General features: G+C 40.4%; 2 protein-coding genes across 3 annotated transcripts; one reads left to right on the plus strand and one right to left on the minus strand.

The window, feature by feature from the left end:
* Positions 1-1,090: 1,090 nt before the first annotated feature.
* GPX8 (glutathione peroxidase 8 (putative)) lies at positions 1,091-4,844 on the minus strand. 2 transcript variants are annotated; one of them, XM_063320180.1, is made up of 3 exons: positions 4,611-4,844; positions 3,738-3,999; positions 1,091-1,773 (listed from the first exon to the last, which is right to left on the minus strand). In XM_063320180.1, the coding sequence occupies exons 1-3, from the start codon at positions 4,815-4,817 to the stop codon at positions 1,610-1,612; spliced, it is 633 nt and encodes a 210-aa protein (XP_063176250.1). In that variant the 5' UTR covers positions 4,818-4,844; the 3' UTR covers positions 1,091-1,609. The 2 variants fall into 2 exon arrangements, with proteins under 2 accessions (XP_063176250.1, XP_063176251.1); XM_063320181.1 differs by lacking the exon at positions 3,738-3,999 and having other exon boundaries at positions 1,705-1,773.
* Positions 4,845-5,358: 514 nt separating this feature from the next.
* CDC20B (cell division cycle 20B) lies at positions 5,359-27,376 on the plus strand. Its single transcript, XM_063321547.1, has 12 exons — positions 5,359-5,405; positions 6,112-6,160; positions 7,371-7,569; positions 9,180-9,301; positions 13,094-13,178; positions 15,891-16,001; positions 17,431-17,627; positions 18,492-18,586; positions 21,409-21,637; positions 22,724-22,849; positions 23,567-23,684; positions 27,213-27,376. Exons 1-12 carry the CDS (start codon positions 5,359-5,361, stop codon positions 27,374-27,376), a joined length of 1,542 nt encoding a protein of 513 aa, XP_063177617.1.
* The last annotated feature ends 579 nt before the right edge of the window (positions 27,377-27,955 follow it).

Consider the following 27,955-nt stretch of genomic DNA (forward strand, 5'->3'; position numbering starts at 1 on the left):
GCATAAGAGCAGGAACTGTCTTGATGGACTGGATGTGGAATCTTGTGGCAAATAGCTCAGAGGTTGGTCTAAAACACAGCAGTAGGCACATTTGGAGTAACTATACCCTTACATAGGTCCTAACTATCTCTGAAAGTCAGAGTGGCTAAAATTGTCATGCATAAGATTTGAGTTCTAAAATTATAGTTTTCATCATTGAGGGTGACTTTGTTTAACGGTACACAGCAGTATCATTACTCAATCTTTTAAAGTCTTTTTATGCCCTTATACTTCAGGGGTTTTCTGTGAAATTCTCAATGGATTCCACAGATGAATGAAAAAAAAACCTTTTTTTTTTTTTTTTAATTTGCTTTTGAATTTCTCACCTTTTTAATACAGTTAAGTGGCTATCTTTGTTGGAACATGTTTTGAAGCACTTCAGTCAGTCTTAGAAGAGAACAGCACTACTGCTACCAGTCCTTTTTCACGTAGAAAACTATTCTGAGACACTTGTTTCTCTCGTTTCTATTCTCTCAGCCCTTCTTTAAGACTTGGGACAGCTGGAATCAGGTTCCTTATTCTGATTTACTGTCTCCCTTCATCAAATCAAAACACTTGGCATTTGAAATAGTACAGTGAAACAGAACTGTAAATGGGTTTGCAGTTACATGCAGACCTGGGGAGACTGCAAGTGAGAAGAGTGGGGCTTGAGGCATGAACCTTCATCCCCTTCTACGTCTACTTGAAGACTGTTGTTTTATTCCATAGATGTGAGGTAGATGGCTGGGGAACATTGTCTTGGACGGTCTCAGAAAGATGTCTGTCAAGAGTGCCAGGGTGTTGATTTTTGTTGCCCCTTGAATACTGCTGTAAGCAGCCATGTATATTCACACAGGCCCTGCCTTCATCCACGTCAGAAGACTGGGAATCCAGCAGGAGATGAGCTCATGGGCGAGGCACTGTACTGCACTGCAAATGTACGGAGAAGGCTAAAGAGGTTAAAGGTGTTGCTGTAAAGGTGAAATGTAAAATTAACAAAAATACAAAGCAGGCAAGGAAACATTTTTTGCATTTTTTTCTTTTTCTTTTAATAATTTTATTTTCTATGTACAGTTTTTTACAACTAAGTTGACAGCTGCACAACTCAGTAATTTTCCTCAAGAAAATTCAGTTGCATTGGTCACTAAAAACCCTGGTATGACACCTCTTGGCTCAACGTCTTTCAGTCAGGGCAATTATGTGTTAATGTAATATCAAAATCTATTTGTTAATGGTAGATGGGAAATGAAACTCTTCTGTGCAAATACTGAGTAATTTATCAACAAATCCCCTTCTTAGTTATCTCCCTGCCGGTGACAATTGTAATTAGCCATTGTCAGCGATTTAAAGAAACATTCAGGAACTTCATGCAAATGGAGTACTGAGTGCCTTGCCATTCTCAGTAACCTCAGTGGTTCTCAAGACCCTTGCAGGAGCCAGTCCAACATTATTTGACATATTGTAGCTGAAAATACTAACGCCAAAGAGAAGTAACATCACCTGATGGTTTAGCTTCCATAAGCATTTCTCAGGAATGTAGTAAGGCTGCGTACCTATGCTGTGGAATGTATTCACAGTGTGAATGGCTTTTTCAGAGGTCTTCTCTTTTTTTCATGATAATCTGCCTGATTAATGATGCTACTTCTGGCTTGATACTTTCTATGGGCTCTTCAGGTCTCCAGAATTTCACAACTTTACCCTCAGGACTGACAAGGTATTTCCAGAAATTCCATCGAGGCTCTTTCTTTGAAGAATCTGTAAGAATGGCATCAGATCACTTTAGAGACTTACACTTGCCATTGTTTCATTACCCTGCAGTGGTTCTTCAACTATTTATGCTGAAGTAAACCCACTTTGTTCTTCACTAGTAGATGGGGCATGGATTTACCTGTGGGTGTTAATGATCTGAAAAGTGGGACATGAATGATGCTCTCTTTCTTGTGAAACTGTTTAAGAGTTCCTACTTTTATTATGCTCTGATTCCTAGGGAGGAGGATATGAGGGCTGCATACTCATTTGGGGAATCCCCAGTTTTATGTCAGTTTAGGGGAATTGTATCAGTCACAAGGGGGTGTAGCATGGAGATATTCAACTTTCTGATTGTCAAGATGGCTACATGAAGAAAACAGGTCCTTCTTTAATTGAAGATGCAACCTGGTCTAGTGGGAGGTGTCCCCACCCATGGCAGGGGGGTTGGAACTAGATGATCTTTGAGGTCCCTTCCAACCCAAACCATTCTATGCTTCTAAGGTGCACACTAATTTCACATAAAGGAGAGGAACGCAGCAAAAGACCTTATTCCAAAATATTCAAGTACCAAAGGATCTTTCCCCTTCTTATCGGTGAACGGCGTGTCAAATAAGAATTAACTGAGAGAATATGGCTGTTCTGTTTCTGTATAGCTATTAACATCTGATACTGATTGCACTGGTATTTAGAACCTGGATTCATCCCACCCAGCTGGTACCTGTGTGCTCTAGTCTCCTCTATAATGAACTGAGAGGCACCTACAGAGTGCATTCAGTAATTGCACAGTACGTCAGGCAACTCAGAGCAACGAGGCTTTACCTGAGGTCTTTGGTGACATGCCTAAGGGGAGGTAGGAAGAAACACAGTTACAGTGACAACAGTGGCCACTTAAATGATAATAATTTTCTAATACATAAGAGATATCACAGAGGATATGGCAAGAAGCAACAGATAAATGGTGTAAGAAACATTTCATTTAGATATTGAAATAGCTTTTTGACAAGAGGCGCTGTGAAGAGCTAGAATAAACTGGAAGGTTTTGGAATCTCTCATACTGTAATAGTCTGGAGAAGCACATGTAGTACTGATTTGGGTAAATGTGATCCTGTCTTGGGGCAGGGAGATGGAATACAGGTTTGGGCCTCCTCCTACCTTATTTTCTAGTTAAAACTATGTGATGGAGAAGGGTTATGGTCTAATTATCCTTTCTTTCATATTGATTTATGAATGTTTAGTATGGGTCAAAGACCTGGCCAAAGCTCAGAAAAATTCAGAGAGGCTTTTTAAGTTGGCTTGGGGTCTGTGGGCTCTTTAGTCAACTGAACGGAGTTTCATTTTGCTTGTGACAGGATGAGGCTCTAAGTCAGTAAATGCTTATTGTAACAGCAGTATTTGTGTGACTGGGTTTTGCAGGCTGAGCCCTGAAGTTCACAAGACAAATTAAGGCAAACAAGTGATTATATATGACTACAGTATATATAATCCTGCTTTACAATACAGTTTACATAAAGGTGGACATACGACTCTGCTAAAACAGGAACCTTCTCATCTGCATGCGTTTATGTAAAATCTTCCAGTAATTTTAAGACACCACCCTGTTACATTTTTGTCTATGAGAAAAGTTGTTTTTCAACAAAAGTCACATAACTTGAAATGGGATTTTGTAGATGGGAGTCTTTGCACTCAAGTTCATACATCTACAAAATGGATATTTCTAGCTAGGCTGGTACAGTAGGCGGCTGGTACAGTAGGCTTTTTTTATAATGAGTGGGAAGAAATGGATGCTTTCAGGCTACAACTCTTCTAACCATATTTTTGATATCCACATTGAAATGAGATGAATTGAATGCTGAGTGCCTGTTCCTCTCCATAGACTATGAAGACTGCAACGTTTCCTGACAAATTCAGACTGGAATTCAGGGAGAATACCATAGTTACAGGCAGCTTGATATATAAAAGAAAACAGTTACCTATTAGAAATTTAAAGGCGGGCTCTGCTTCTGATCCTAGGATCTTGATTTTGTGGAAAACAGGGAACGTCACTCCATAGTTTCCTCTGGCAAAAGATTCTACTTCCTGGCTTGAACTAGGCTCTGATTCTCCAAACTGGTTGCAGGGAAAAGCCAGCACAGTGAAATGGGAGGGACCAAACTCTCTGTGTAGTTCTTGCAGTGCGATGTAATTTTTGTCTGTGTGTTGGCAGTAACTGGCCACGTTTACAACCAAAGTTGCCTTAAGGGAAATAAAGTTATGATAGTAAGAAAAAAAAATATAGATGGTGTAGATATTATAATTAATTCTTAAAATGGCATATCCCACTACCACAATTGTTCCTGCCTGAAGGCTAAATTTAATCTGTTTGATCATAATTTCATTAAACAAATAAGGATGATAGCAGCTTAAGATACTTACTTTCAGACAACCTGCTTTAAAAAATCCAGTAAATAGATAAATTTACAGCTTTGTTTAAATATAAGCATATAAAAAAAGCAGATATTTAGGACAGGCACTAAGATCATATTTACTAGATCAACTTTCAGAACTCAACACAACATGCTACCATTCTTAACTAAGATTAAAATGCACAAACTGTATTGTTAGGCTATATTGATTTATAATAAAGAATACGAAAACCTATTTACAATGATTTCTTAGGTCTTAATTTCGATTAATTCCTGGAGCAGGCCTAGACAAATTTATCTCCAGCTTACTGTTTGAAGAACAGGAATTTAGCACAAATCTCTGCCGAAAATTCCCATAACCAAACTTTTTGTTAACCTACAAATGGAGACCTGCTTTTCAGTAAAGATTCAAGACAAAGACATAATGAAGTTGTAACTTACTTTCCCTCTGTACTTCTCCAAGGAAACGATCCTTCCTCGTGAATCCTTGACTTCGAAAGAATAAAAATCCTTGATTTTGGGTTTAAAAAATCTGAGTTGCAGCAGGCAGAGAATGGCAGTACACAAAACCATTGACAGAAAGACAACAAAGACCCTTGCTTTGGGCACTGAGTATTTCAGAGGATAAGTAGTTGTGAGAGGCTCCATTTTCGAAATCTTTGAGAGGAGCCTGGGCAGGCCTGGAATGTGAAGGAGGAGCTGAAATATGAAACTCCCAGCTTGGACTTGAAAGAACAAGCTGCTCATTTTGTCCCTGCTGCAGAAGTGGCTGTTTCATTTCATAGTGTTTCTGCTGCGTTTAAGAGCTCTTCAGTAAAGTACAGAAATCTCTGTGGCTGGGAAAAAAAGAAAAAAGAAATAAAAGTGTGTTCCCATCACCTAAGGATGCTAATTGCCCTGTTTAACTGACCTGTGTGGGATACTCCAGTGTTTGCACAGTCATGAGAGGGGCCTCGTTTTTGGGTCTGTAGTGCATCTCTCACACGTCCCCTGGACACCTCAGGTGTCCCTGGCAGAGCTGTTCAGCAGCAGGCACCTACGCTATCAGACAGAGCCGGAGAAGCATTTGGGGCCAGCTGTTAATGCAGAAGGAGGGCAATACGGCAGAAGCCACACAGTTTAAAGCCTCTGTCCTGCCTCTCATCAGTTGCTGTGGGATCACAGGCAGCTTTGTTGGTAAAACGCGCGCATGGGGCAGAGGAAAAACTCCTTGTTTATAGGCTGGCATAAAGGAAGGTAATAAAATGTTTTGTGGTTTTTTTTGTAATGTTAGGGACAGCTGGTGATGGAAAATAGGTTGCTATTTTTATTGCTACTGGCTAACTGGCAACTAGCTGTGCTGAGATGAGAAGAGGGAAGGTCCGCACAGGAGAAGAATGAATTAGCCGAGAATCTCAGTTGTAAGCCAGGTCCAGTGGTGTTTGGCTGAGGCAATTGTGAAAGACACTCTGAACTTTAGAGCCGTGCAAGTCTGTTGTCTTATCTGTCTTCATTTTATTGTTTTATATTTAAAAAATGTTTGCCTGTTTCTCTTTGTTTCTGAAGGTACATCAACATGTAATTGTTACAACTCAGGTACAGAAAAAACAAAATTTTCTGTCTTTTTTCATGTCTTCCCTTGCTCAGTTCTTCCCTCTCTCTGTCCATTTGCTATTCCCTCATTTTGTCTCAGCTTTCGGGATTTTGTTTTGTCCTCCTCACATTTCTGGTTTTGGGCTTTTCTAAGCTATTGCTTGTCTTTCAGCCCACATTGCCTGTCAGTCTCTGCTAACTTTCTTTTCCTCCCAGTCCAAACCACCACTGAAGAGTGCTTTCTGTCTTAGTTGTTTTTATTGTCACTCTGATTTTTTTCTGCACTCAGAGGCCACATTTTAAAGGATGAAAATAGAATGGAACTTTCTTGAAGGTGAAGCCTGGAATCTAGGGGTCTGTTGTTTTTCAGTGACTCCGCCATCAACTCAACTGTACTTGATTTGTACACTATCATAGTGGTATGTTCAGCCATTTCTATGATGTTCTCTAGTAGCTGAAGTCCGTGTTAATTTTGTTTAACAAGACTGTATAGAGAGTTTCACACAGTTCTATGTAACAAAGAGAAGCTTGTGAAGCGTTGTGAAATTTCAGTGTTGTATGGTGTTTCCTGTATGTGAGGCTTGATATCTGCCTGTCAGTGAGGCCTGTGAGCATGGTGTTTCGGTGGTAGGGACAGAAAAGTAGTGGACTTCTGTGCTGAAATGGACAAAGCTGTACGCAACAGCAAGCACAGGTGACTAATGCTGACTTTAGAAGCAAGTTTGAATGTATTTGATTTCAGAAAACCCATGCAAGATCCTGGTGTCTAAGTTATGTCTCAACAGCTTGTAATTTGGAACTAAGATTAATTCAGGAAAAAAAAGACTTAAAATATTATAAATATTTACTGGAGTACCTAATAATGATGCAGAAGCCTATTATACTTGCTGTGCTTCCTTACTGTTGTTACTTTCACCTAAAACATTGCTTTAAAACTCTGGAAAGCAAAATCATGTGTTCAATATTATCTAGGCTCTTACATTTAAAATTTTGATACATTCTTATGTTTTATGTTTTTCTGGCACAAATTGCTCTATGAATGAATTTGAAAGTAAGAAATGTAAATCTGTCATTTAATCTTTATTTACTATGCCTTAATATATTAAAAGTGTCAGATAGCATACCAAATAATAACAGGAGCAAGCTGCTGTGGTGGTGAGAAGATTCAGAAATCAGAAGAGACCTAAGCCCTCCTTTGGGTGGAGATCAGAAAACCAGCCTGGTTCCAGACAGCCAAAACGTGGGTTTGCCCAAATGCCCGTCTCTCAGGAAAGGTCCAGTATCTGGTACTAAATGTCTGAAGATGCCTTCGGCCTTTCAAAGGCTGGTGCTGTAGCCTAGTGGACAAGTGACACAAATTTAGTTTTCTTCTCTGCCACGGGCTTTCTGTGTGACAGTTGATTCAGGGGTACTTACCTGACCAGAAACAATTGTTTCTTTCTGTTTGTTCCCCCCCCCCCCCCTCTTTCTCCACCCAGGTGACTGACTGCTGGAGCCATCCTCAGCCCAACACCTTCTCCACGGCCTGCTGCTCTGAGGTGGCAGAGCAAAACCTGAAACAGCGTGAAGGGGCAGTATGATATTCAGTCAAGAGTAATGGTGGTGTTTTGTCTCCTTTCACTTGTGCAGGTCCCAGACTCGGAAAGGACCACGTACACCAGGTTTAAGAGCTCGATTAAGAGGAAGCTGGCGGCCAGGGCGCCGGTGGCGAGCAGCCCTATTGTCACAAGATGGCAGCAGCTGCATGTGAGAGGCAGCGCGGAGGGTCTGACAGGGCCTTGTGCCTCCGGGGGGTCCCAGATCACCAGCACACCTAGGAAGGCTCCAGGTCAGACAAGGTGCAAAGGAACATCATCGTATAGAGGGTGGCCTCATGCAGGGACTTCTGAAATAACTTGGAGGGGGAAATTAGTGTAAGGTGTGGGTTGGTGTTCCCCCGTGTCCTGTTGCGAGTGGCCCTGGGTATGGCAGCGTGCAGCAGCAGCAGTCTGTGCCAAGCTTCACGGGCAGAGCAAGCTCAGGGCCAGCATCCTCTCGGCAGGAGGACACTGCAGTCACGAGAGGAAAGCTGGGCCCGAGGTTCCTGCTGCCAGTGCGCAGACAGCCTAGGACAGCAGGTCACACAGACAGCTGACATTAAGGGGGATGAAAAGAAAGAGAGACAAGAAAGTCTCATCTCCAGCCAAGCCACGCCTGTTGCAGACCAGTCTTTTTGCCTCTATGATGGGCGTGCATTGGTCTGGGTTTCAGTTGCATAGGGCTGTAACAGTGCACAGGGTTTGTTGCTCCAGCTTCATATCTGGAATAGTTAACGCTAACTGACAGAAGAGCAGGAGGCTTCACACAGGCCTTTCTTCCCTTCCTCCTGCTTCTCCTTTGCCTTGCTGCAGACTCGGCCATAAGTGCAGTGCTTGGACCAGTCTGTGTGGCTGGATGTGCTATACTGTACGCGCACTGAAGGAGAAGCTTGCCCTGTATTGTTGTCTCTCCTCCAATATTTAAGGCTCCAGATATTGACAAAGGGACAGTGGCCCAGGAACACTCACACTCAAGTCACCCTAGGGAGATACTTACCTGACAGCCATTCAGAGCACAGATCAAATTTTCAGTACTGTGACTTAGCCTGAGAAAGAACTGATTCTAGGGGGGGGCTGTTTCTCTCCATCAACAACAGGGGGAGCTGACGAAAGGTGAAATGAGCCTTTGAACTCACTCACTCTACTTCTATCAGTGCTAGCAGAAAGTGGGGAAGGGTTTACATGTTGCGTGTACAAGAAGAGCTTCCTGGAAGATCTCGGGAACTAAATAAGGCTCACTTCTTGATTAATAATTGAAATCTTTAGAGAGCAAATAAAAGATGCTGTTTTAGTGTTCAGGATGTGTTCCTACAATGCCATCCATGCCTATTGGTCAGAAAGTGCTGTTCTGTCTTCTGCCAAGCAGAATACCAGAGCTGTTAATAATACATGTCCAGCTCTAGGAAACTCAGGTTCTAAAACAAGTTAAAGTCTTCCTTACTTCAGTTTCTAGAACAGAAAGTTCTGCATGCTGACAGTGGTGAAAGCCTGTATGGTTCTGGGAAATTAGATACTGATTTCCTATGGGGTAGAATCCTGTGTAACCCGTTGATAAATCTAAGGCTGGATATGAGCTGCAGTAGTAAACAGGCACACTTTATAAAGGGAATGATCAATCTGACCTTTTTTAGACATCTCTTTTAGGATAAGATGAATAGTGCTGTAGAAATGTCTCTTCACTGACAAAAGGAAAGCAGGGTGACTGGTTCAAATGTTGGTGTTTGCATTGTCCCACTTAGTGTGTCAGATCTGCTTGTAGAGCACTGCTACTATGAAATCAGTGCTACTCTGAAAAGTATTTGACAAATATCCCTGTGTATGGTTTTTAAAGGTATTGTTTCCATTAAAATTGTTTTTCCAGTGACACCTCAGGTGCCTAAGAAACTCTTCATCATGAAAACTGCTGTGACTCTACGTGGCAGTCAAGCTGCAGCAGGCTTGGAAGGGAGGAATAATGGGACAGCTGAAATGGAAAAGAAACAGGTGAGTAATGGAACATTCAAATGCAGAGGTAGGGTATTTGCTTTCCTGATGTGGTTTTTTTTTTTTTTTTTACCCTATCTTTGGCCTGGAATCTGTTATGCTGATACTACCTTATTGACATGGAGAACAATAAAAAGAAGAGGTTCATTTAGGAAATGTCTGCTAGAGAAGTGTCACGAGCAATTGCTTCGTCATTTATTTGATTCAGCTCCTCTCCCCTTCTTCCAGGCTATCATCCTGCAAACTAAAATCGAAACCAAGCTAATGAAGCCCTCAGGGTACGTTGGTTACCTCTGAGGGAAAACGTATATTGCAAAAAATACGCATGAAAAACATGAGTGACTCAGTTTTCCACTTTAATAACCACTATGTGTGAAGAAGATCACTTCTTCAGTTGCGCAGGATGTAGCTGTTCATTTTGTCACGTAGACAGAACAAGATGCTGTGAGAAATTTGCCAAAAAGTAGCTTTCTGAGAATAAAATATTTTATCATGACAGTAGACTGTCAGATTCTTGGCCAAAGATGAAAGAACACATGGAATCTACCTATGTGAAACAGGGATTTCAGATCACTTCCTATTTAGGTGTTGCTTTCTATTGCTGTACACTTTATCCCTTGATTTTTCCTAGTGGACACTGACCCATTATTATTATTATTATTTTTTTTTAGGCATTATCCATTGCTTTTTGGTCATCTTAAATAAACCTATGCTCCAGCCACCCATCTGTTTCTTTTCGCTAACTTATTGAAAATTGACTTCTTGTGTTAAGCATGTTATTATCATATCATTACACTTAAAAACCTCTCTATTTTAGTGCTATCTAACTGTGACTGTTCATTTATTAAACTGTAAACTTTTAGTCAGTGACCATGCTTTTTCTTGTGCTCTCCTTTTCTTGATTGCTTCAGTTGCAAGGTCAGTACTGAAGATGCTGATAGCTGATTTCAAGTGATTACTTTTTTGACCGTAATTGTTGAGTTAGGATGCTTCAGAGATGCATACCCAATGTCCTTGCTCATAGCAGTTTATAATCCTTAATTAGTATTATTGAGAAGTTTCTGTGAGGGTATCAAGCTCAACTTCTAAGAAAAGGAGGTAGTGTTAGGACAGGTGGACTAACAGGGTTGTTGATTGATATCTTCTAATGATTGTACTCTTGGAGGTCACTGGATGTTGGAAAAAGACCATGCTTTTACATCATCCTGGGAAACCTGGTCCTCGGGGCAAGTACTTTCCTTTCTAAATAAGAAAAATAGTCTGGAAAATCCTCCTTTCAACAACAGTGCTCCCTCTGTGGTCTGATTGGAAAGTCTGTGAATTTTAGAATTGTTAAAATACACAACTGAATGGGTTTGTAAGGCTCTGGTGAGAGCCTTATAGCAGCTTTCCAATACTTCAAGGGGGCCTGCAGAAAAGATGGGGAGGGACACTTTATTAGGGAGTGTATTGATAGGACGAGGGGTAATGGTTTTGAACTGAAAGAGGGTAGATTTGGATTAGGTATTTGGAAGAAATTCTTTACTGTGAGGGTGGTGAGACACTGGAACAGGTTGCCCGGGGAAGTTGTGGATGCCCCATCCCTGGAAGTGCTCAAGACCAGGTTGGATGGGGCTTTGAGCAACCTGGTCTAGTGAAAGGTGTCCCTGCACATGGCAGAGGGGTTGGAACTAGATGATCTTAAAGATCGCTTCCAACTCTAACCATTCTATGATTCTATGAAAAAGTCTGTCAGCATCTTTTTTTTATAAGCCCCCTTTAAGAACTGAAAGGCTGCAATAAGGTCTCCCTGGAGCCTTCTCTTCTTCCAGCTGAATAACCTCAACTCTCTCAGCCTGTCCTCACAGGAGAGATGTGATCATCCTTCTGATCATTTTTGTGGACGCCCTCTGGTCTCGTTTCAGCAGGTCCATGCCTTTCTTATGCTGGGGGCTCCAAAGCTGCACGCAGTACTCCGGGTCTCACCAGAGCAGAGTGGAGGGGCAGAATCACCTCCCTGACCTGCTGGCCACACTTCTTTTAATGCAGCCCAGGATACAGTTGGTGTTCTGGGCTGTGCGCACACATTGCCAGGTCATGTTGAGCTTTTCATCCACGAGTACTCCCAAGACCTTCTCTGCAGAGCTGCTCTCAATCCCTTCATCCCGCAGCCTGTATTGGTCCTGGGGCTTGCCCCAACCGAGGTGCAGAACCCTGCACTTTGCCTTGTGGAACCTCATGAGGTTCACATGGGCCCACTTCTTGAGCTTGTCCACGTCCCTCTGGATGGCATCCTGTCCCTCAGGCATGTCAACTGCACCACTCAGGTTGGTGTCGTCTGCAAACTTGCTGAGGGTGCACATGATCTGACTGTCCCAAGTTCTTCCTAAAACCTGAAAAGTTTGGACATCAGAAAATCTATTAATCTTAGATATAGTAATTAATTGCTATTTAATTTGTGCTGCCTGGTAGCATAAAGGGATGGAATGCCTTGAAAAAAAGATAAATCTTCTCACATTCCAGTGAATGTGTGTGGTCTCTTTGTGGGTGAAAAGATTACTTCTTTGTGTACACAGTTGGTTTTCCACAGAAATGTTTGCACTTATTTTACAGGGACACAGATCCAAGCAATCTGATTAGCTTTCTGCCAAGTTGTCTGTATAAATCATAGAGAAAATGCTTCTTAAAGCTGAAGTCCTGCTGTAGAACAGCTGGGATGTATAAAAGAGGAACACTTTTTTTTCCAGCTATGTTTTTGTAAGACATTTCTTAGCATGATTGCAACAGGGTTTTGAAGAAGTACGCTGAGTGTGCTTGGAAGGATAGATTTCACAGACATTAGAGGAAGAACATACTAATCTTGAGTGGCTGGTAAAAACATCAGCTGCATTTCCACCTGACTGTGAACAAAGAGTTACAGACCAAAAAGACAACTGATATCAGAGTGTTCAACTCAGGGAACATTGTGAAGAAATGGGTATTAGTAGGGATTGGTGAAGAGATTCATATCCTCTGTGAGCTGATCTTAGCCTTTGCCTGAATCTTGGCTAAAAGCCTAAGCTATTTAAAAAAAAAAAAAAAACAACAAAAAAACCTCCAATAACAATTCAGATCTGCCTTTGCTTATCTTTCTCTGCTGCATCATCTGATTGTTTGTCACCCAAGGAAATTATAATGTAATTAAAAAAATCTTATTCCTCTGAGACACCTTGTATGTATTTTCAGTTTCATATCGTAATTCTGGTTTAAGGAATGGGATCATGGAGTCCAAGCTCTGGGACCCAGGTTTGAGAGCGGACTCCGACATCCAATAGGTCTCATGCTGGAATCAATGGCCCTGCAGTGTATGCACCACAAAACTGATCTTCCCTCATAGACTTCCATCAGACTTACTGTCTGCATGCTGGTTAAAATTAGCCCAAATGCCAATTCAGAAGAGGAAAAGAGGGCACTGAATTTTGGCAGGTAACCTGTGGTAGTACCTACAGATGTGCAGGGCCTGTGACCTTTTCCACTGGTAAGATGGCCTTGTTCAAACAGCTTTGTTAAAGTTTGTGTGATCATTAGCAGTAAATTGGTGTTTTATGGAAGGAGAGATGGTGGCTCAAGTTAGAGCACATGATTTGGATACTGGTATTCTGTATTTGTTACTGATCTCCCATCCAAGACACAAGCTGTTTTGAAGCTTTTAAGTAATGAATGTTGAGCCCTTTGATGGGAGTTGTGTTATCCATGATGCTTACATACATTTTTTGACAGATTTCTTCATTACGTCATGTTTACACTTCGATGTATTCACGGAAATGTCCTCAGCTTCCAGTGGTCCAGGAGGCTGGTTATAGCATTGCAGAAAATGGTGACATGAAGGTCTGTGAAAATACCAATTGCATCTGGAAAGGTATGTTCCAATATAGCAAATATTCTCATGTACGCTGAACAGTAAGATACAGGAGGCTGCATCTATACTGGAAAAGCAAGTGCGTCTACCTGTTCCAGCAAGTGTTAAAGAATACTACGAAGTGGCTGAGACCTACGCTGCCTGGGGCTACTTCTGGACTTCCCACTGCCTGTGAAGAGATAATATTCCACCTCTTTCAGTGTGGTTAGCCCCTAGTATTTTACCTGGCTCTCCTTTGGGCCCCTCCGATGCATTAGTGGCCTGAAAACTTTTATTTCTTTTTGGCTTTTAAGTTTTAGAACCCTACAAATAATGTGGGTTTGTGCTGCACAATGGGCACAGGATATGTATCATGTGGACTGTTGAGTACATGAGTGTGCAAGACATGCAGAGATGGTGGGGTCTTGTTGCTCCTACATGTAGGGAAAGGTAGGTGGAGCAGACTGTCCCTCGTACTGCCTGTGGTTTAATCTGCTGAAGAGTTGGTTGATTTGCTCCAAAAGATATCCTAGGATTGAATGAGCATAAGAGGGTGTGAATGGTCAGGTGATTGGAAAACAGGTGGGATGTGAGAAGCTAACCTGTGAAAAAATACAGATATTCCCAGTTATCTGAGTATAAGGCAGTTCATTATCAGACCGATATTTTCTTATATTCTGTCTTGGACAGATGATTTGTTTTGGTGATCTGGCTATTTCTGTGTACGATGGGTTCTTACCAGTCAGGGCCTGATTCATGCTCATGTAAAACAGTGAGAAACAGCTTCTTTAGGAGTCTGGAGTTCAGCTCCTGTAGAAGAAGTTGGTGGCTATGTGATAGATTTATATATTCCTTTGTTGCTCTTCGCCATGCAACTAAGACTCAGTTCAGAGCAGTCAATACCAACAGGGATTAGTCACAGTGTTTTTTTTTTTCCTTGATGGCAAATGATGGCAAAAAAAAAAGGTATCAGGAATACCAGGTTTTATTCCACCCACCTACTTGTTGATCAAGTGGGCTGGTGTGACAGTACTGACTATTTACCACTTCCTGAGTGTCATTTTGAGAAGTGACACAAGTATGTGAGAGCTGAAATCCTACCAAAAGTGAGTGGTATCTACTAGTACCCAGGCAAAATAACACAAAACGGTGTAATGAAGCTTAATTTCCACTAATTAAAAAGCCTGTTAGGCACATTCATGTGTCTATAAAGTACATGAATAGAGCTGAAAGCGTGATCAGTATGAATTCGGGGTAGATGATTTACTTATGAGAGAAGAGAAATCTGAAATGAGTTACAGAAATGATTTCATTTTTTGTATCTCACTGCTTAATACCAGCTACCAATGTTAAAGAAGAAAAACATTTTCAGAGTGTTTCATAAGTATTGCTATTCATTCAACTCTTACAATTAAGTGTCTTAGTTTTCCTGAATTATCTTGACTTGGCTGGGTTCAGAAAGGTTTGGTAAAGTTTTCAAAAAATAACCAAAAATCTAGATATTAGAAAGACAGATTTTTCTATACAGAGAAATCTAATTTCAGTAATATTAGATCATGTTAGGGTTAAAATGCCGTGTTACATATCCCATTGGGCAGGTCTGAGAAGGTCGTTCCTGCAAGCCTGCTTGATTGCTTAACTGCACAAAATTTTAGATACAGAAGAAGATCACTGTGGCCTGCTTCCTGCTTATCTTCAGTCTTTATTTGGTGGGAGGGGGCGTACCACAGCTGAGAGGGGAAACATTTGTTGTCTGGCAGAAATGAATTCTGGATTAGGGGAGAAGATTGAGGACAGTGTAGGGAAGGACTGTGCGAAGTATGTTCTCCACAATTTGTCATTGGACTTTCATCTAGGATGTCTGTGTGTATTTAAGTTACAGAGTATAAAAACTTTGTCATCGTTAAAATTTTTTTGAACAGAGAAGGTTAGTTATAGTGATAAGTAATGTCTTCTGCCCCTGAAACTTTTGATACTCATTCTAGGTACTCTGGAGAATAATTCAAAAAGGAAGTCAAAACACAGAGCACAGAAAAGTGGATCTCCAGCTTTCTGCTTTGCACGTTACGTCAAGATAATTTCTTACACATAAAAATCTAGCATCGAATGATTCATAGTGCTAATGATCTGTCTTTTTTTCTATGATGTTTAGGAGTCCTTGCAGCATAATGTAGACAATGACCACAAAGGATGACTCTTCTGCTTGCTCATGCTTCTAGTTGCTTTTTTTTTCTTGCTTATGTGTTGTCACAAGCTGCATGTGCTTTAAAAACCTTTTCCTGTGGTTATGTATTGATGGGGGAGACCTTTTGGTGGGAAATTAACACAAGATAGCAAAGAAGTTAATTGCTATATGAGGTGGTTTTGAAGCGGGAGAGCACATATGAAATATTCTGCAACTAACAACTTTTGACAGAAAACTAAGGTGAAAAAGAGAAAGCCCAACATGTTCCTGTATTGAGCTGTAGTACAATTTAAACAAAATATAGTGGACCCTATTCTCCGTTCTAGCTGACTAAATCCATGGAGGTTTGAAAGAGGTGGTAAAAGGTGGTTTTCAGCTAGTTTGGTTAGTGTCTACTGTTTTGAGCTTACCCAGGATAAATTGGACCCTTCTGGCCTCCTCTGGACCATGGAGAGACAAATACACTGAGAATGTGAAAGGCTTAGGCCTGAGAAAACCTGGTGGTGTTTTGCTTTACTGATTTGTGTGTGATGAATCTTCAAATACAGGATGCCGAGAGGGGACCCAGAATGAGTTCAGAGCTGTTACCATCGTGAAGCCTTCCATACCATTGGAGCCAGAAGTGAGGCTTCATATTACTGGCTTGCGCAATGATTACTGTAAGTTAATTTCTCCTGTGTGGTGTTTTTTGCAGAGATGTTTCAAGAAAGATGGTGAAGGTCTGTCCCCTTCACATAAAATGGAAACTTTGCAGGACATATGCATGATGTCGTTTTTCTTATAAGGATGCATCTTGGAAAACTGCCTGTCCCAGGATGGAGACATGACTGATCAAACCCTAGAATCAATGCTGCCTAACTCTCATTCAGTTTTCTTCGGCTATAGATCTCAATACAACTTTCAAATCAAACCAATATACTTACCTCCACTTAATTAAGTTATATGTTTCAGCTATCAGACTTGGATATCTAGCAGCCAGTCAACACAGCAGCAACTTTATTGAGCAGACTTTGAAATCTCTTATTTTGGGAGACGTCAGTGACATTGTTTATGGCTTGTATGATAGATAACTTCTGAAGTTCTTACTTACGTCTTTGTTGGTGCACAGGCAAAAATTAAACATACACAAGTTACAGATGGATCTCGGGTCTACATCATATGTTTTAACACTTCATAAGATCCAACGAACATCTCTGTATGTACAAGTGTTCATAACTGTCTTGGTTATGGACAACCTATGGAGGTTTTTTCAACATATCCTTGCAAATGTTCCTGTATATCTGTGAACAGGACAAAGGTTTGTTTGTATGTTTTACACTGATTGTGCACAAGGTATGTCCTAAAATTAACAGCACTAACACAAGTCTTTGGAAGTGATTTTTCAATACTTTTTTCTGGCTGCAATAACCAGGACTATAGTGAAACAGCTGACTGATGGATTCAGCTGTTCTTCAGAGTAATTTTAGTTACCAAAATATGACATCAGACCTTGGCCTATGGTAGCAAACTTCTATGCTTCAGGCGTCATGCAGAATTACTTTTAAGCTGTCCTAAATGGACAGCTGAGGATTTCCCTTGACATGGGAGAATGTCCTGGGTTGGTATTAAATGTTATATACAAGCTGCTTCTGAGCTACCTGACATAGAAGACTGTTCTGAGGCTAATTGCTATAGTGACTTGCTTTGCCAGGGTCTGCAAGTACAATGCACCCAGCATCAGGGGCAGTGGAAACAGTATTACAACATATGCTTGCTGAGCAAGTTCTGAAGGTGAGGAGCAGAATTTCCCTAATTCCTTTTTGCATTTTTTTTTCCTATCATGTGCAAGGTAAATGTTATCATTAACCTGAGGATGTAGGACAGACTATAGCATATAGACTGTCTCCTATGTCAAGACCTTCGTTTGTTAGAGATACTCTCCTTCATGTAGGAGGAATACTTGCTAGTAATGGTTTCATAGAAGCATTCCCTTGAAGTTCTTACATAGCTATTAAAAAAAAAAGCCCCTTTCCCCCAAACCATGCTCTCCCTCACACCATCCTATTACCTACAACTTTTTTGCAGTAACTTTTAGTAGCTTTCTTCTAGATCTAAACATACTGGACTGGAGCCTTGAAAATTTCATTGCTATTGCTGTAGGACCTGCTGCACACATCTGGAGCGGAGAAACTCTTCAAGCCATTGAAAGCATTGATTTGAATTCCAGTTCCAAATACATTTCATCTCTGGCTTGGATAAAAGAAGGAACTTGCCTTGCAATTGGCACCAGTGATGGAGAAGTGCAAGTACTAGATAATTTACTTTTTTAGTCTTCATTTTTAGCTAAGGCCACGAAAGAATTTGATTGTGATTTTTTTTATAAGCAAACAAATGACAAAGATTGGCTAAACTACAGAAGAACTCTGCTGAAGACAGTATATAGCACTTCCCTGTATGATGCTGCACCTTGCTGAATGGCTTAGTGACATCCAGTGTTATCTATATGTAATGGAGCCTCTAAAGCCACTAAAAAGCTGATGACTGAATTAATGATTCAGTTGTCTAGAGACGATCAGATTTTTTTCCACTCATAAGAGGAACTCTTTAATTCAATTATTTTACTCAGCACAGGTTATTTTTTCTTGTATCTCTCTTGCTAAGGTCACTGTAGTGATCAAAGCCTTGAGAACTCAAGCCAAAACTCTCCTTATGGATTCACACATGAGAATTTTACTTCAGTCTGATTATACACATACCCCTCATACTGCTGTTACAAGACAGTCCTATTATCAAAAGACTTTTGCAGGACTTTGGCTGAGATGCTAAGTAATATGGGGACCTACCTGCTGCAGTCCTGAGTCAGCAATCTGAAAGTTCTGAAGGCCAGTGCTTTCAAGTATGGACGTCCAAATACTAACATGTAAATAAATAGCTCTGAACAGAGAGATGTGCATTCCCTTCAATCCTGTCTGACTTCAGCAGTACTAATATAGTTGCCAAAATTCGGAAATACTCCTTCTTGTCTTACTTGTGAAATAAATGAGCTTGAGGTTGTCCATATGTCAAATCAGAACTGGGCAGTGGCTTACTTGCAAACAAATGAAGAGAAAAAATGATCTTTTTTCTTTTTGTTGTTAAATTTGTATTTCCTGTTTGTTTTGGATTGGCAGCTGTGGGACATTGAAAGCAAAAAGAGATTGAGAAATATGTTTGGTCACCTGTCTGTAGTTGGAGCTCTGAGCTGGAATCATTATATTCTGAGCAGGTGAGAGGTATAGTATATTCCCAAAAAGAGTCTGGCTGCTTTTACTTAGACAAATGTCCCATTTGTTTTACCTTTTTTCATTGGCTTTTCTCAAAGGTGATTTATCCTGTCCCTCTACTTACCAGCCATCTGAGAAATCACATGTAGATGTATGGTATGGCAGGAAAACAGCCAAAGGGGATTTAGCTTGCTTCTTTAGTCTCTGTTTCTTACTCTCCTTCTGGAAAGCTGTCATCACTTGCAGAATTTCACTAGGATGTGGGGGCTGTTGCTCTGTATATGTGCAAAGCCTGAGCTTGAAATGGTGGTGTCTCCAGTGGGTCTGGACTTCAAAAATCATAGCCTGCCTGGTGCCAGGAAGAGGGCACGTAGTTTAGACTGCCCCTCTATTGATATCAAGATTGCATCTGTCTTTTCAGGTGCACAGTGAAACACAGCTGTTGGAGTTGCACACCTCTATAGCTGTCTATCTACAAGGGAAGGCCAGCTCATTGTTATCCTCAACGAAGGAGGACTGAAGTGGTTGACCTTTGCTTTGCCAAGGGTGAATGTTACACTAGATGGTGAATAATTTGTATTTAGGAACCATTTCAATAGGGGGACTGAGGTGAGAACAGTCAAGTGTACTCTTTTGTGGTGTTTTTCCTCCCACTTTCTGCTTCGGATCATTTACTCAGACCTGAAGGGGCTGAGGGGAGACTGTGTGATTTTAAAACCATGTCATAGTCTTCTATGGTTCTTAAATGCAGAAATAAAAGCAAGGGTGGACCGACTTAATTGTTAAATTCAAAATGAAACTAGCATCTCTGAATAGGAACACTAGAGGTAGTTTTGATTTCACAAGATGCTGTGGTTTTTGATTCTGTTAGGTTTGCTGGGTGGAGTGAGGTATGAGGATACCAGCTAAACAACCAGTTAATAAAATGCTGTTGCTGGAGTATGTGTGCTGGGTGGGTTAAGTTACGAGGGTGCAGCTGTAACATCCTGCCAATGCCAAGTGGCATAGCCTTATTACAGGAAGCACTAGTTCCAATTTGCATTTCAGCTTGGCCAAAGGAGTGAAAACAACAGAAACTTAAATTACAGATCTTTCTGAGTGAAATTGGTAATAAAATTCATCATGAACCCATGAACTACAGTTGCGGTTGACAAATTAGGTTGAGATAACATTTATTTCTCTTGCTAGGTTTGAAACCAGTTCGTTTAACATTAGGGCAGAGTTAAAATATCTGTATAAGTAGAAAAAAAGATATGGAGTTAATATTCATTGCTACTAAAATAAGAGCAGCATTCCTACAGTAAACTTTACTATGGACAATTGATACTTTGGGATTACATACTAATTTGTGTGGTTATAAATAATCCAACAACACATCATCATGAACCTGTAAATAAATTTCAACACCATAAATTAAACCATCACAAGAATTTTGTTGGCTTCTCTTGGTCTTTAGCAAAACAGGTGCCGTCTTCAGTGTCAAAAGCGAATAATTCTAATTTCTTTTTATGCCGAGTGGGAAAACGTCCTTTCAGCCAGGCTTCTCAGGACCCCAGTTCCTTTCCACTCATACCACTAGATTTATCGAAGACCTTAATGTGGCCAACACTGGCAATTCAGTTCTGTTTCTCTTGGTTAGATCTTCTGCTTATAATTCAGTAGGAAAAATCTATATAAATCTTCAGGAGGCAAATGATGATGCCTTTGCGTATAGTGCACATATCCCATGTACCTTCATAGGTATTTTCCATAAAGATGTGCTGTGTTGTGCACTGCTTGGTTGGAATCTTTCATGCTTTTGTGAACTTCAAGAGCTTATCAAGTCCATGATACAAGCACAATAGAATGATGTTTCTTGCAGTCAGTCAGTTTTGTGTGTGTATTTTAGAGCTTCTGAATCACTCAGCTTGCCTCTGAAAAAACTGTAAGAGCCAGTATGGCAAAGTCTCCAGTCATTGTTGCCTTAAATTAATCTATTGCAGTAATGTCAGATATCTGTTTCTCAGATACATAGAAAGATGGTATTGAACTTGCTGATTTTTTCAGTGTCATCAGAATAGTTGAAAGTGTGAATTTCCAGCAGGAAGCTCTCCTGTTTTGTCATAGGTTTAATGTAGGTAATATCCTTAGAAAGGCAGGAAAAGAAAATGTGCTGCAAGGTATTTTTGGTATTTTCAGTTCGACTCTACTATTGATGTGTAAACCCCATATCCAGGAGTTAAACCGTAACAGAAGCTGTGCTTCCAGGCCGGTTATTTCTTCCTTCCTTTGGTAGGCTGATGATACTGGCTGTAGAACCATGCATCCATTTCCTAACAGGCACTTAGTGCAACAGTGTCAAGTTGTGCAGGTTTTCTTTAAGCCTGGAAGTGGGAGAGAGGGGACAAGGGAAGGGACAGAACCAAAGAACACGCTGTTCCTTGCTAGTAAGCCCTTTCCCAGAACAATGCAGTTTTACACTGCTTCTTTGTTGGGCGTGGAGTCATATCTGGTTTTGGCAAAAATCATCTTGCAAAACTATTTTTCATGAAGAACAGGAAAGAGTTAACATTAAATGGCTTGACAGTTGAACAGGGTGCAGAATAGGCATACTGCCTGGCTTGAATTGAGCCGCTGCTTGACTCCTTTTTGTTGTCAGCCACTGCTACAGTCAGGGTGTGCTTTTGATAGTTGGTTTGTGTGTCCTTTTACTGAAGTATTGTTGTTCTGCAGACACATTTCACTCTGATGTGGTTTGCTTCTGAAACCACTGAAGAAATACCAGTGTGATGATGTAGCTTGTCTTCTTTAACATTAAACCCATGCTGTCTTTTTTTATCTGCAGTGGTTCACGACTAGGATCAATTCATCACCATGATGTTCGGGTTGCTCAGCACCATGTTGGGACTCTTTGCCAAAACAAACAGAGCATTTGCAGCCTGAAATGGTCACTAACCAACCAGTTGCTGGCAAGTGGGTCTAGTGATGGTATATTGAATATCTGGCCTAGTGACCCTGGTGTGAAATTGCAGTCACAGCCACTGAAAACCATACCTCATTCCTCAGCAGTTAAGGTACATGGAGAAGGAATGTCTGCTTTTCTGTATTTGCTCTCATGAAATCACATTGTTGATATGGACACTTAGGGAATGTTTCAAATTATCTCACTGATTTCTACTCGTTTCTTCTCCCCTGGCTGTAATTTTCAGACTAGTTCTCCTCATTCCAAGGCACAGATAAATTTACTAGGGCTTTGATCAGGAAATTTTACTGGATTAGTAGACCTTTGTAAATATAATGCCAAATAAAAATAAAATTTACAGCCTTCTCCTCTGTTTTGCAACAGAGTTTGTTTTGGTCACGCAGTGCTTACAAGTTAACAACCAAAATCTTTCCATTGTTGGAGTTTTGAAAAATTTTGCTGAAATTATTTTAAATATGAGGTTTCTTTTGCCTTCCTGCCCATATTTCCGTGGCATTGCTGGTCGCAAAGAACCCGAAGTAAGAAACTGGAAATGAGACAACTTAGATTCTTCATCTTTATGAATTCTCAGACCGTGTGGGAGAGAGGACAGGTATCAATAATAACAGGCAGGGGAGTCCAGCGTTTATAAGCTGTTTATACTCACAGAAAAATCTGAGGCTGGCCTGAAGCACTGATACTAAAGGGCCAGAGGAGATTATTGAGATAGGTAGAATTCAGTTCTTAGTAGCTTTTCTTCAGAGTCTAGGCCTTAGGCATATCCTTGAACAATCTCAGAAGAAACCAGGTCTCTTGTAAGCCCTGTTAGTCACGTCGCTTAGGCTTCTGTGATGGCATGGCTTAGGCAAGACGCTATCCTGATGGGTTCTTCTGGTACTGAGGTGTGAATCTATGGCCTGTGAAGGGTAAGCAAAGAAACTGGAATTTTATTGGCATATGTGGGACAGAGTAGTCTACTCTGAGGCAATGGCAAAGGAAGCAGCATTTGGAGTTTGGGGATTCTGCATTGCTTTGTGTGTGTATGGAGGATGAGCATGGTGTAGGGTGAAAAAAACCGAAGATACATTCTAGGTGCTTGTTGCAGTTCACTTTTCCAACTATGCTTATAAGCAAAATCTCCTCTGTTTTTTCAGCTAACCTCCTTGTCTGTTCTGGCATTTATTTTCTCTTTTTTTAGGCTGTGAACTGGTGTCCTTGGCAGTCCAGAGTCCTTGCTACAGGGGGTGGAATGAAAGATGGGATTTTGCGTGTCTGGGACATAAATCATGAGAAAATAATCCAGAGTGCAGCTACAGATTCTCAGGTGAAATGATGAAATGTCTGCATACATTCTTGTATAACTGTGCTCATTTGGCAAACTCCCACTGACTTTGAGGGTGGTTCTACAGTCACAGGAACAGCAGGATTTTCTCTGGATGTGCAATTGTACTACATTCGGCACTGCACTGTGTGATCGGACTCAGAAACAGTTTGTTATTTCTCATTCACCACTTCTGTCTCCACGCAGAAGTGATTGAAGAGGAGGTGATCTCACAGCCAGACACTTCTCATCATCTTTTCCTTACCGGCAATAATAGTTTTGGCCAAAACTCTTGGTGTGGAGAGAATGTTGAGGGAGAGGGAAAATTCCCAGATTGCTGGGGTGAGAAGAGGTGTAAGAGTCAGAGGGCAAACATCTGTCTCTGGAGTTTGAACGTTAGGAGACAGAGGAACAGATTCTCAGCTGGAGTAAAGCAGCAAAGCTGTTGATTTTCCTGGAGCTATTACAGTTTAGATGAGGATGTGTTTGAAGGGCTTTAGTTTTATACTGATAGGCTGTTATCACATTTAGATATGACAATAAAGCCAACTGCACTTCTAAGCATTGTAAGGAATGAAATGATCCTTCTAAATAAGTAAATATTCTGCTGGGACTATTTCTCAGTAGCTTGTTTAAAAATTGTAGATAACATTTCAAATCTACTGAATGGTGCATGTTGGCCCTTTCTGAAAACTAAAGCAGAATCTTAAATTGCAATAGATTTGTTCTTTGCTCTGGTTACCCAAAACCAGCGAACTGATGACTGGACAAGGCCTTCCTGGAAATCAGATGAAAATATGGAAGTATCCCATGCTTATCAATTCATCAGAACTCTATGGCAAGTATTCCAGTTAATAGTTTAAACTATTTCAGCTAACTGTCTAATCAGTGTGTTTTTGCAAGTGCATACCTTATACATTTACATAAAATAGAGTTAAAAGAGCAGTCCACTTACACATCCTCCCTCTGCCTACACACATACGTTAATGTGCACAATCCTGATGCATGGGATTGTAAAGGTTGACTTACTAAGATACTAGTATAAATTGCTTCTGTAAAATTCCTTGGTTTTAATGATGTGATTCTCTCCTGTAATTTCTAAGGCCATCTCAGGTGCAGGGTGTGGATTTCCACTTATCCCTAGGGCTTACTAGGTGTGGAATGAGTGTACTAATGTCAGGTTGCTTCCAATATATTTTAGGCTGATGGCCTTCTAGATAATTCAGTGGCTCTTCAGTTTTGCAGCTCGTCATGGAAGAATACTCAGCCAGCTTCCTAATGATATTTGAAATAAATCACTATGTGTTATTTAGAACTGTCTGGGTTTTAATGAGTGATTTTGGCTGTAAAGCAATGCAGTGCAGCGTGTTTCCCTTGTACCATGGTGACAGCTAGACGAAATGGAGTTTCCTTGCAGCTCTGTTGGTCCATGGAGCTGTAGAGCTACACAACACAGAGAAGTGCTTCCTTGCAATTAAGCCTTCTTGTTTCTGATGCTTGCTGTCACTCCTATCCATTAAGTTTTACTTTTTCCAGTGTTAACTGAAGTGATCCAATAGAAGCATCTGAAGTTAAAAGAAAAAACAAATTATTTGCACACTGGCTGAATTTTCACAAGCAGGGTTGCTTTTTCACACTCACTGACAAGATATGGCCAAAGAAGCTTAGGGTTTTGAACCTAACAGATGATATTTACAAATACTTTTTGTACCCTCTTGCTACATTTGAAGTATTTATTAAATTCCTGTTTTATTGAATCCCAGCTATACTGGGATGCTGTCCTTGGAACCAGGGACTTGGGTGGAACCTGGAAGCTCAGCTTCAACACTAGCCTATAAGATGAAAGCACAGGAGAGTCAAAACAAAGATGGGTGGAGGAGAGAGGGCAGAAGACACGTATGTGGATCTAATTACACATTATGCTTGTGTAATGCTGCTTGTCTGTGCTGCTTTTCCTACCTTATCCCTACTCATTTATGTATAGCTCTTAAGGTCCGGTCCTGTGATGAGGTAAGAAATGATCTGGAAAGTGACGTAATAATTAGTTTTAACTATGGTAGCCTGTAGCTTGAGGTTTCTTAAATCTATGTAAGTCTTGAATATACTATTTGAAATGACACCTAAATTTACTTTTACCTTTGAGAATAGTGGGTGGTGTAAAACATTTACCATGTAAGTCAAATGCATTGGTAATTTGGTGAAGCTGGAGGGTTACTTATCATCCTGTTTCCTATTCAGTTTACTTGTCTGCAAGAGAAACTGATTTTCATGATCAAAAAGACCAGGTAATTGTTGCATATATGTATTCCTGCTCATGAAGCCTCATATTACCTTACTATAAGCAATTGAATGTTGGAAGAAATGGTCAATGTATCAAAGTATGTTCAGAAAAAATACTGTGATGGATGATTGTGAGGTGGTTCTAAATCACCCTCATCAACCCTTAACCACGTGACTTTTACACCCAAAGAAATAAACAGACAAATAGTAGCTTAATCTCATTATTTAGTATTATTTAGTAGTTGAGGTTCCCTGTTATTGGTCATATTCAGAATAGAATAACAGCTGAAAGATAGTAACCTTTTTTTATAGCACTGAGTCCATTTTTGAGATACTTCTGATAGAACTATTAGAGTAATTTACTAGAAAAAAAGATTCATTTTGGATGTAAATTCCCTCCCCTTAGAAAAGTTGTGGATCAAAGAAAACATACAAGCAAACAAAATATGCAATTGCTTTAAAAGGTTGTCTGAATGTGATCTTGACACAGTGAAATAAAACCCCAGCCCTCTCCACTCAGAAAACATGGAAATGAATAATTTCAACTTTTCTAATTTCTCTCTATCCCCCTTCATGTCTTTCTGACTGAAACTATTAATCAGATTTCAGTCAGTATTGTGGATAATTTTGGATGCCTCCAAAGACTATATCTCCAGCCCTTCCTTCGAAGTTGTTACAGACACCGAATGGAGACAGTGTAAAGAATTCACTGAGTTGTAAACTCATGGTCTTAAACATTGACAAAGATCATGTACATTTCAATAACTTGAGAAGCAGCAAAGCCTGAAAATTAATTTCTGCTGAAATAATTTGGTGGTGGTGTCGAAATTTTAGTTACCAAGTTTAGGTGGGATACGTTACTCAGTACCAGGACAGCAGGTACTTGCTTTTTGTCACTGTGGCTCCAGAGAGCTATTGTAGCAACTTTGCAAAGTTAGGGCAGACTGTCCATCTACAACAGTCCTATGGATCTTCATCAGGTACCATTGTAATAAGTACCACAGTTTCAGAGGGCATTACAGTTCCTCACACGTTTATCCTCATAATATTATTTTGAACTACAGAAATGTTCATGGAGAACTCAGGTAGAGATGATGGGAGGACCTACACTTACATTCATTCAAGTTGGTCACCCAAGACTTCTTTCATATATTCACACTTCCTTTTAGGATGTGGTTCATCTGGTCTGCCATCTGGTCTCAGAATTTTCTTTTTTTCCTCTTGGGTGACTAGCTTAGCTATATGGTTGTTGGTAACTCACCCAACCAGGGAAGCTAATGGCCAGTAACTTACAGTAAAAAGGCCTCTAATTTCTCATGTCTGTGTGTGCCTGAAAACCTCAATGGTTTACTTAGCATTGACGTTGTGGTAGATGATGCAGGGGAGCAGAAGTAAATACATGTCTCAACAGTCTCAGTTTAATAGCAGACTCTTTCTGCCTTAAGTTCAAATTCAGTTGCTTCTACTGAGGGAGATACTTGTATAATTAGGTTAATAAGGTTTGTATGTTCTTTGTGCTGCTAGATTAGGGTAGCTTCTGGCCTTCAATGTCCGGCTCACAAAGTTTACTACAACTACAGGCAAACTCAATATACAATTCCAATAAATTATTCAGTAGATTTCACTGTTAAAAGGTGTCCTTAACAGTAGTAACTGAGCAGCTAGAGACACTATCTCATGATTTTTGGATCAGGTGCAAACTGTCTGCAAGGCATGTGCAGCCAGATGGGAAAGATCAGCAGTGAGAAACATTACCAAACACAGATGGGACTGATGTTGTAAATGCAGTGGAAAATCAAGAGTTCAAGTTCAATGTTCTCTTTTGACAGAAATGTCTTCTCAACGTGGTGCAGTCCCGGCAGTTGAAGCCTGGTCCCTAATAGGAAAATATTGCCTTCAGCAATTTTTTAATGTGAAATTATTTTATAGATAGTGCTAGCTCCCCATATCCTATGCAGCATTTTGAGCTGCTACAGTGAAAGTGGAACAAGCCATGCTGTAGATGGGGATGGTGAAAGTGACTGGCATAAATCAGTGTAGAAATGTGATGTATCTTAGCATTTTTTGTACGTATTTTATTTTACAGGTCACAAAGGGAGAGTCCTGCATGTAGCCCTGAGCCCAGATCAGAGCAGGCTCTTTTCTGTTGCGGCTGATGGGATAGCTTGTCTGTGGAAAAGCCACGAGTCTGGGGAGAGCAAGCACAGCAGCAAGGCTTTTTCTAATGGTTATCAGAACTCATTCTTGTGACTTCTTTTCCTTGAAAGCAAGTGATTAGCTCATGCAATAATTCAAAATATGTGTGTTCGTTCCAGTGAAAACGTGGCGAAAGATTGAACAATTTTTTCAAGAGAAAGCAATTTGCCCCATCAATCGATCATATCAAATCTTAGTAGCTTGTCTTACTCTAGAGGAAAAATATTCTAAATCCGAAGAATAACACCATATTTATTTTCATTAAACTAGCAAGCATGGGTGGAATCCGCTTTGTGTCAAGTGCCAGCACAAAGTCTTAGGTCCTGCATTTAGCTATGATTCTTGTAAGTAATTTTACATCATCTTAGCGTCTCCGTTGGGAACTACATGCCAATTTGTGTAAATTGCCTTGCATGATTCAAAGGCTGGGATCAGCAGAGACTATTCCAGGGGAACTATATTATTCTGTATATCATGTAGATCATGGTACAGAGTCTGTCTAAATATTTCTAGAGATCTAGGTTAAATGTATAACTATAGCTAAATATAAATGATTTATTGGGAATTCTTTATTGTTTTTGTAGTGGTAATGATAACCAGCTTAATTAGAAAACCGTTTTTATTGGATTTTTA

This window comes from Chroicocephalus ridibundus, chromosome Z, assembly GCF_963924245.1.
Source record: "Chroicocephalus ridibundus chromosome Z, bChrRid1.1, whole genome shotgun sequence".
Classification (NCBI taxonomy): Eukaryota; Metazoa; Chordata; class Aves; order Charadriiformes; family Laridae; genus Chroicocephalus; species Chroicocephalus ridibundus.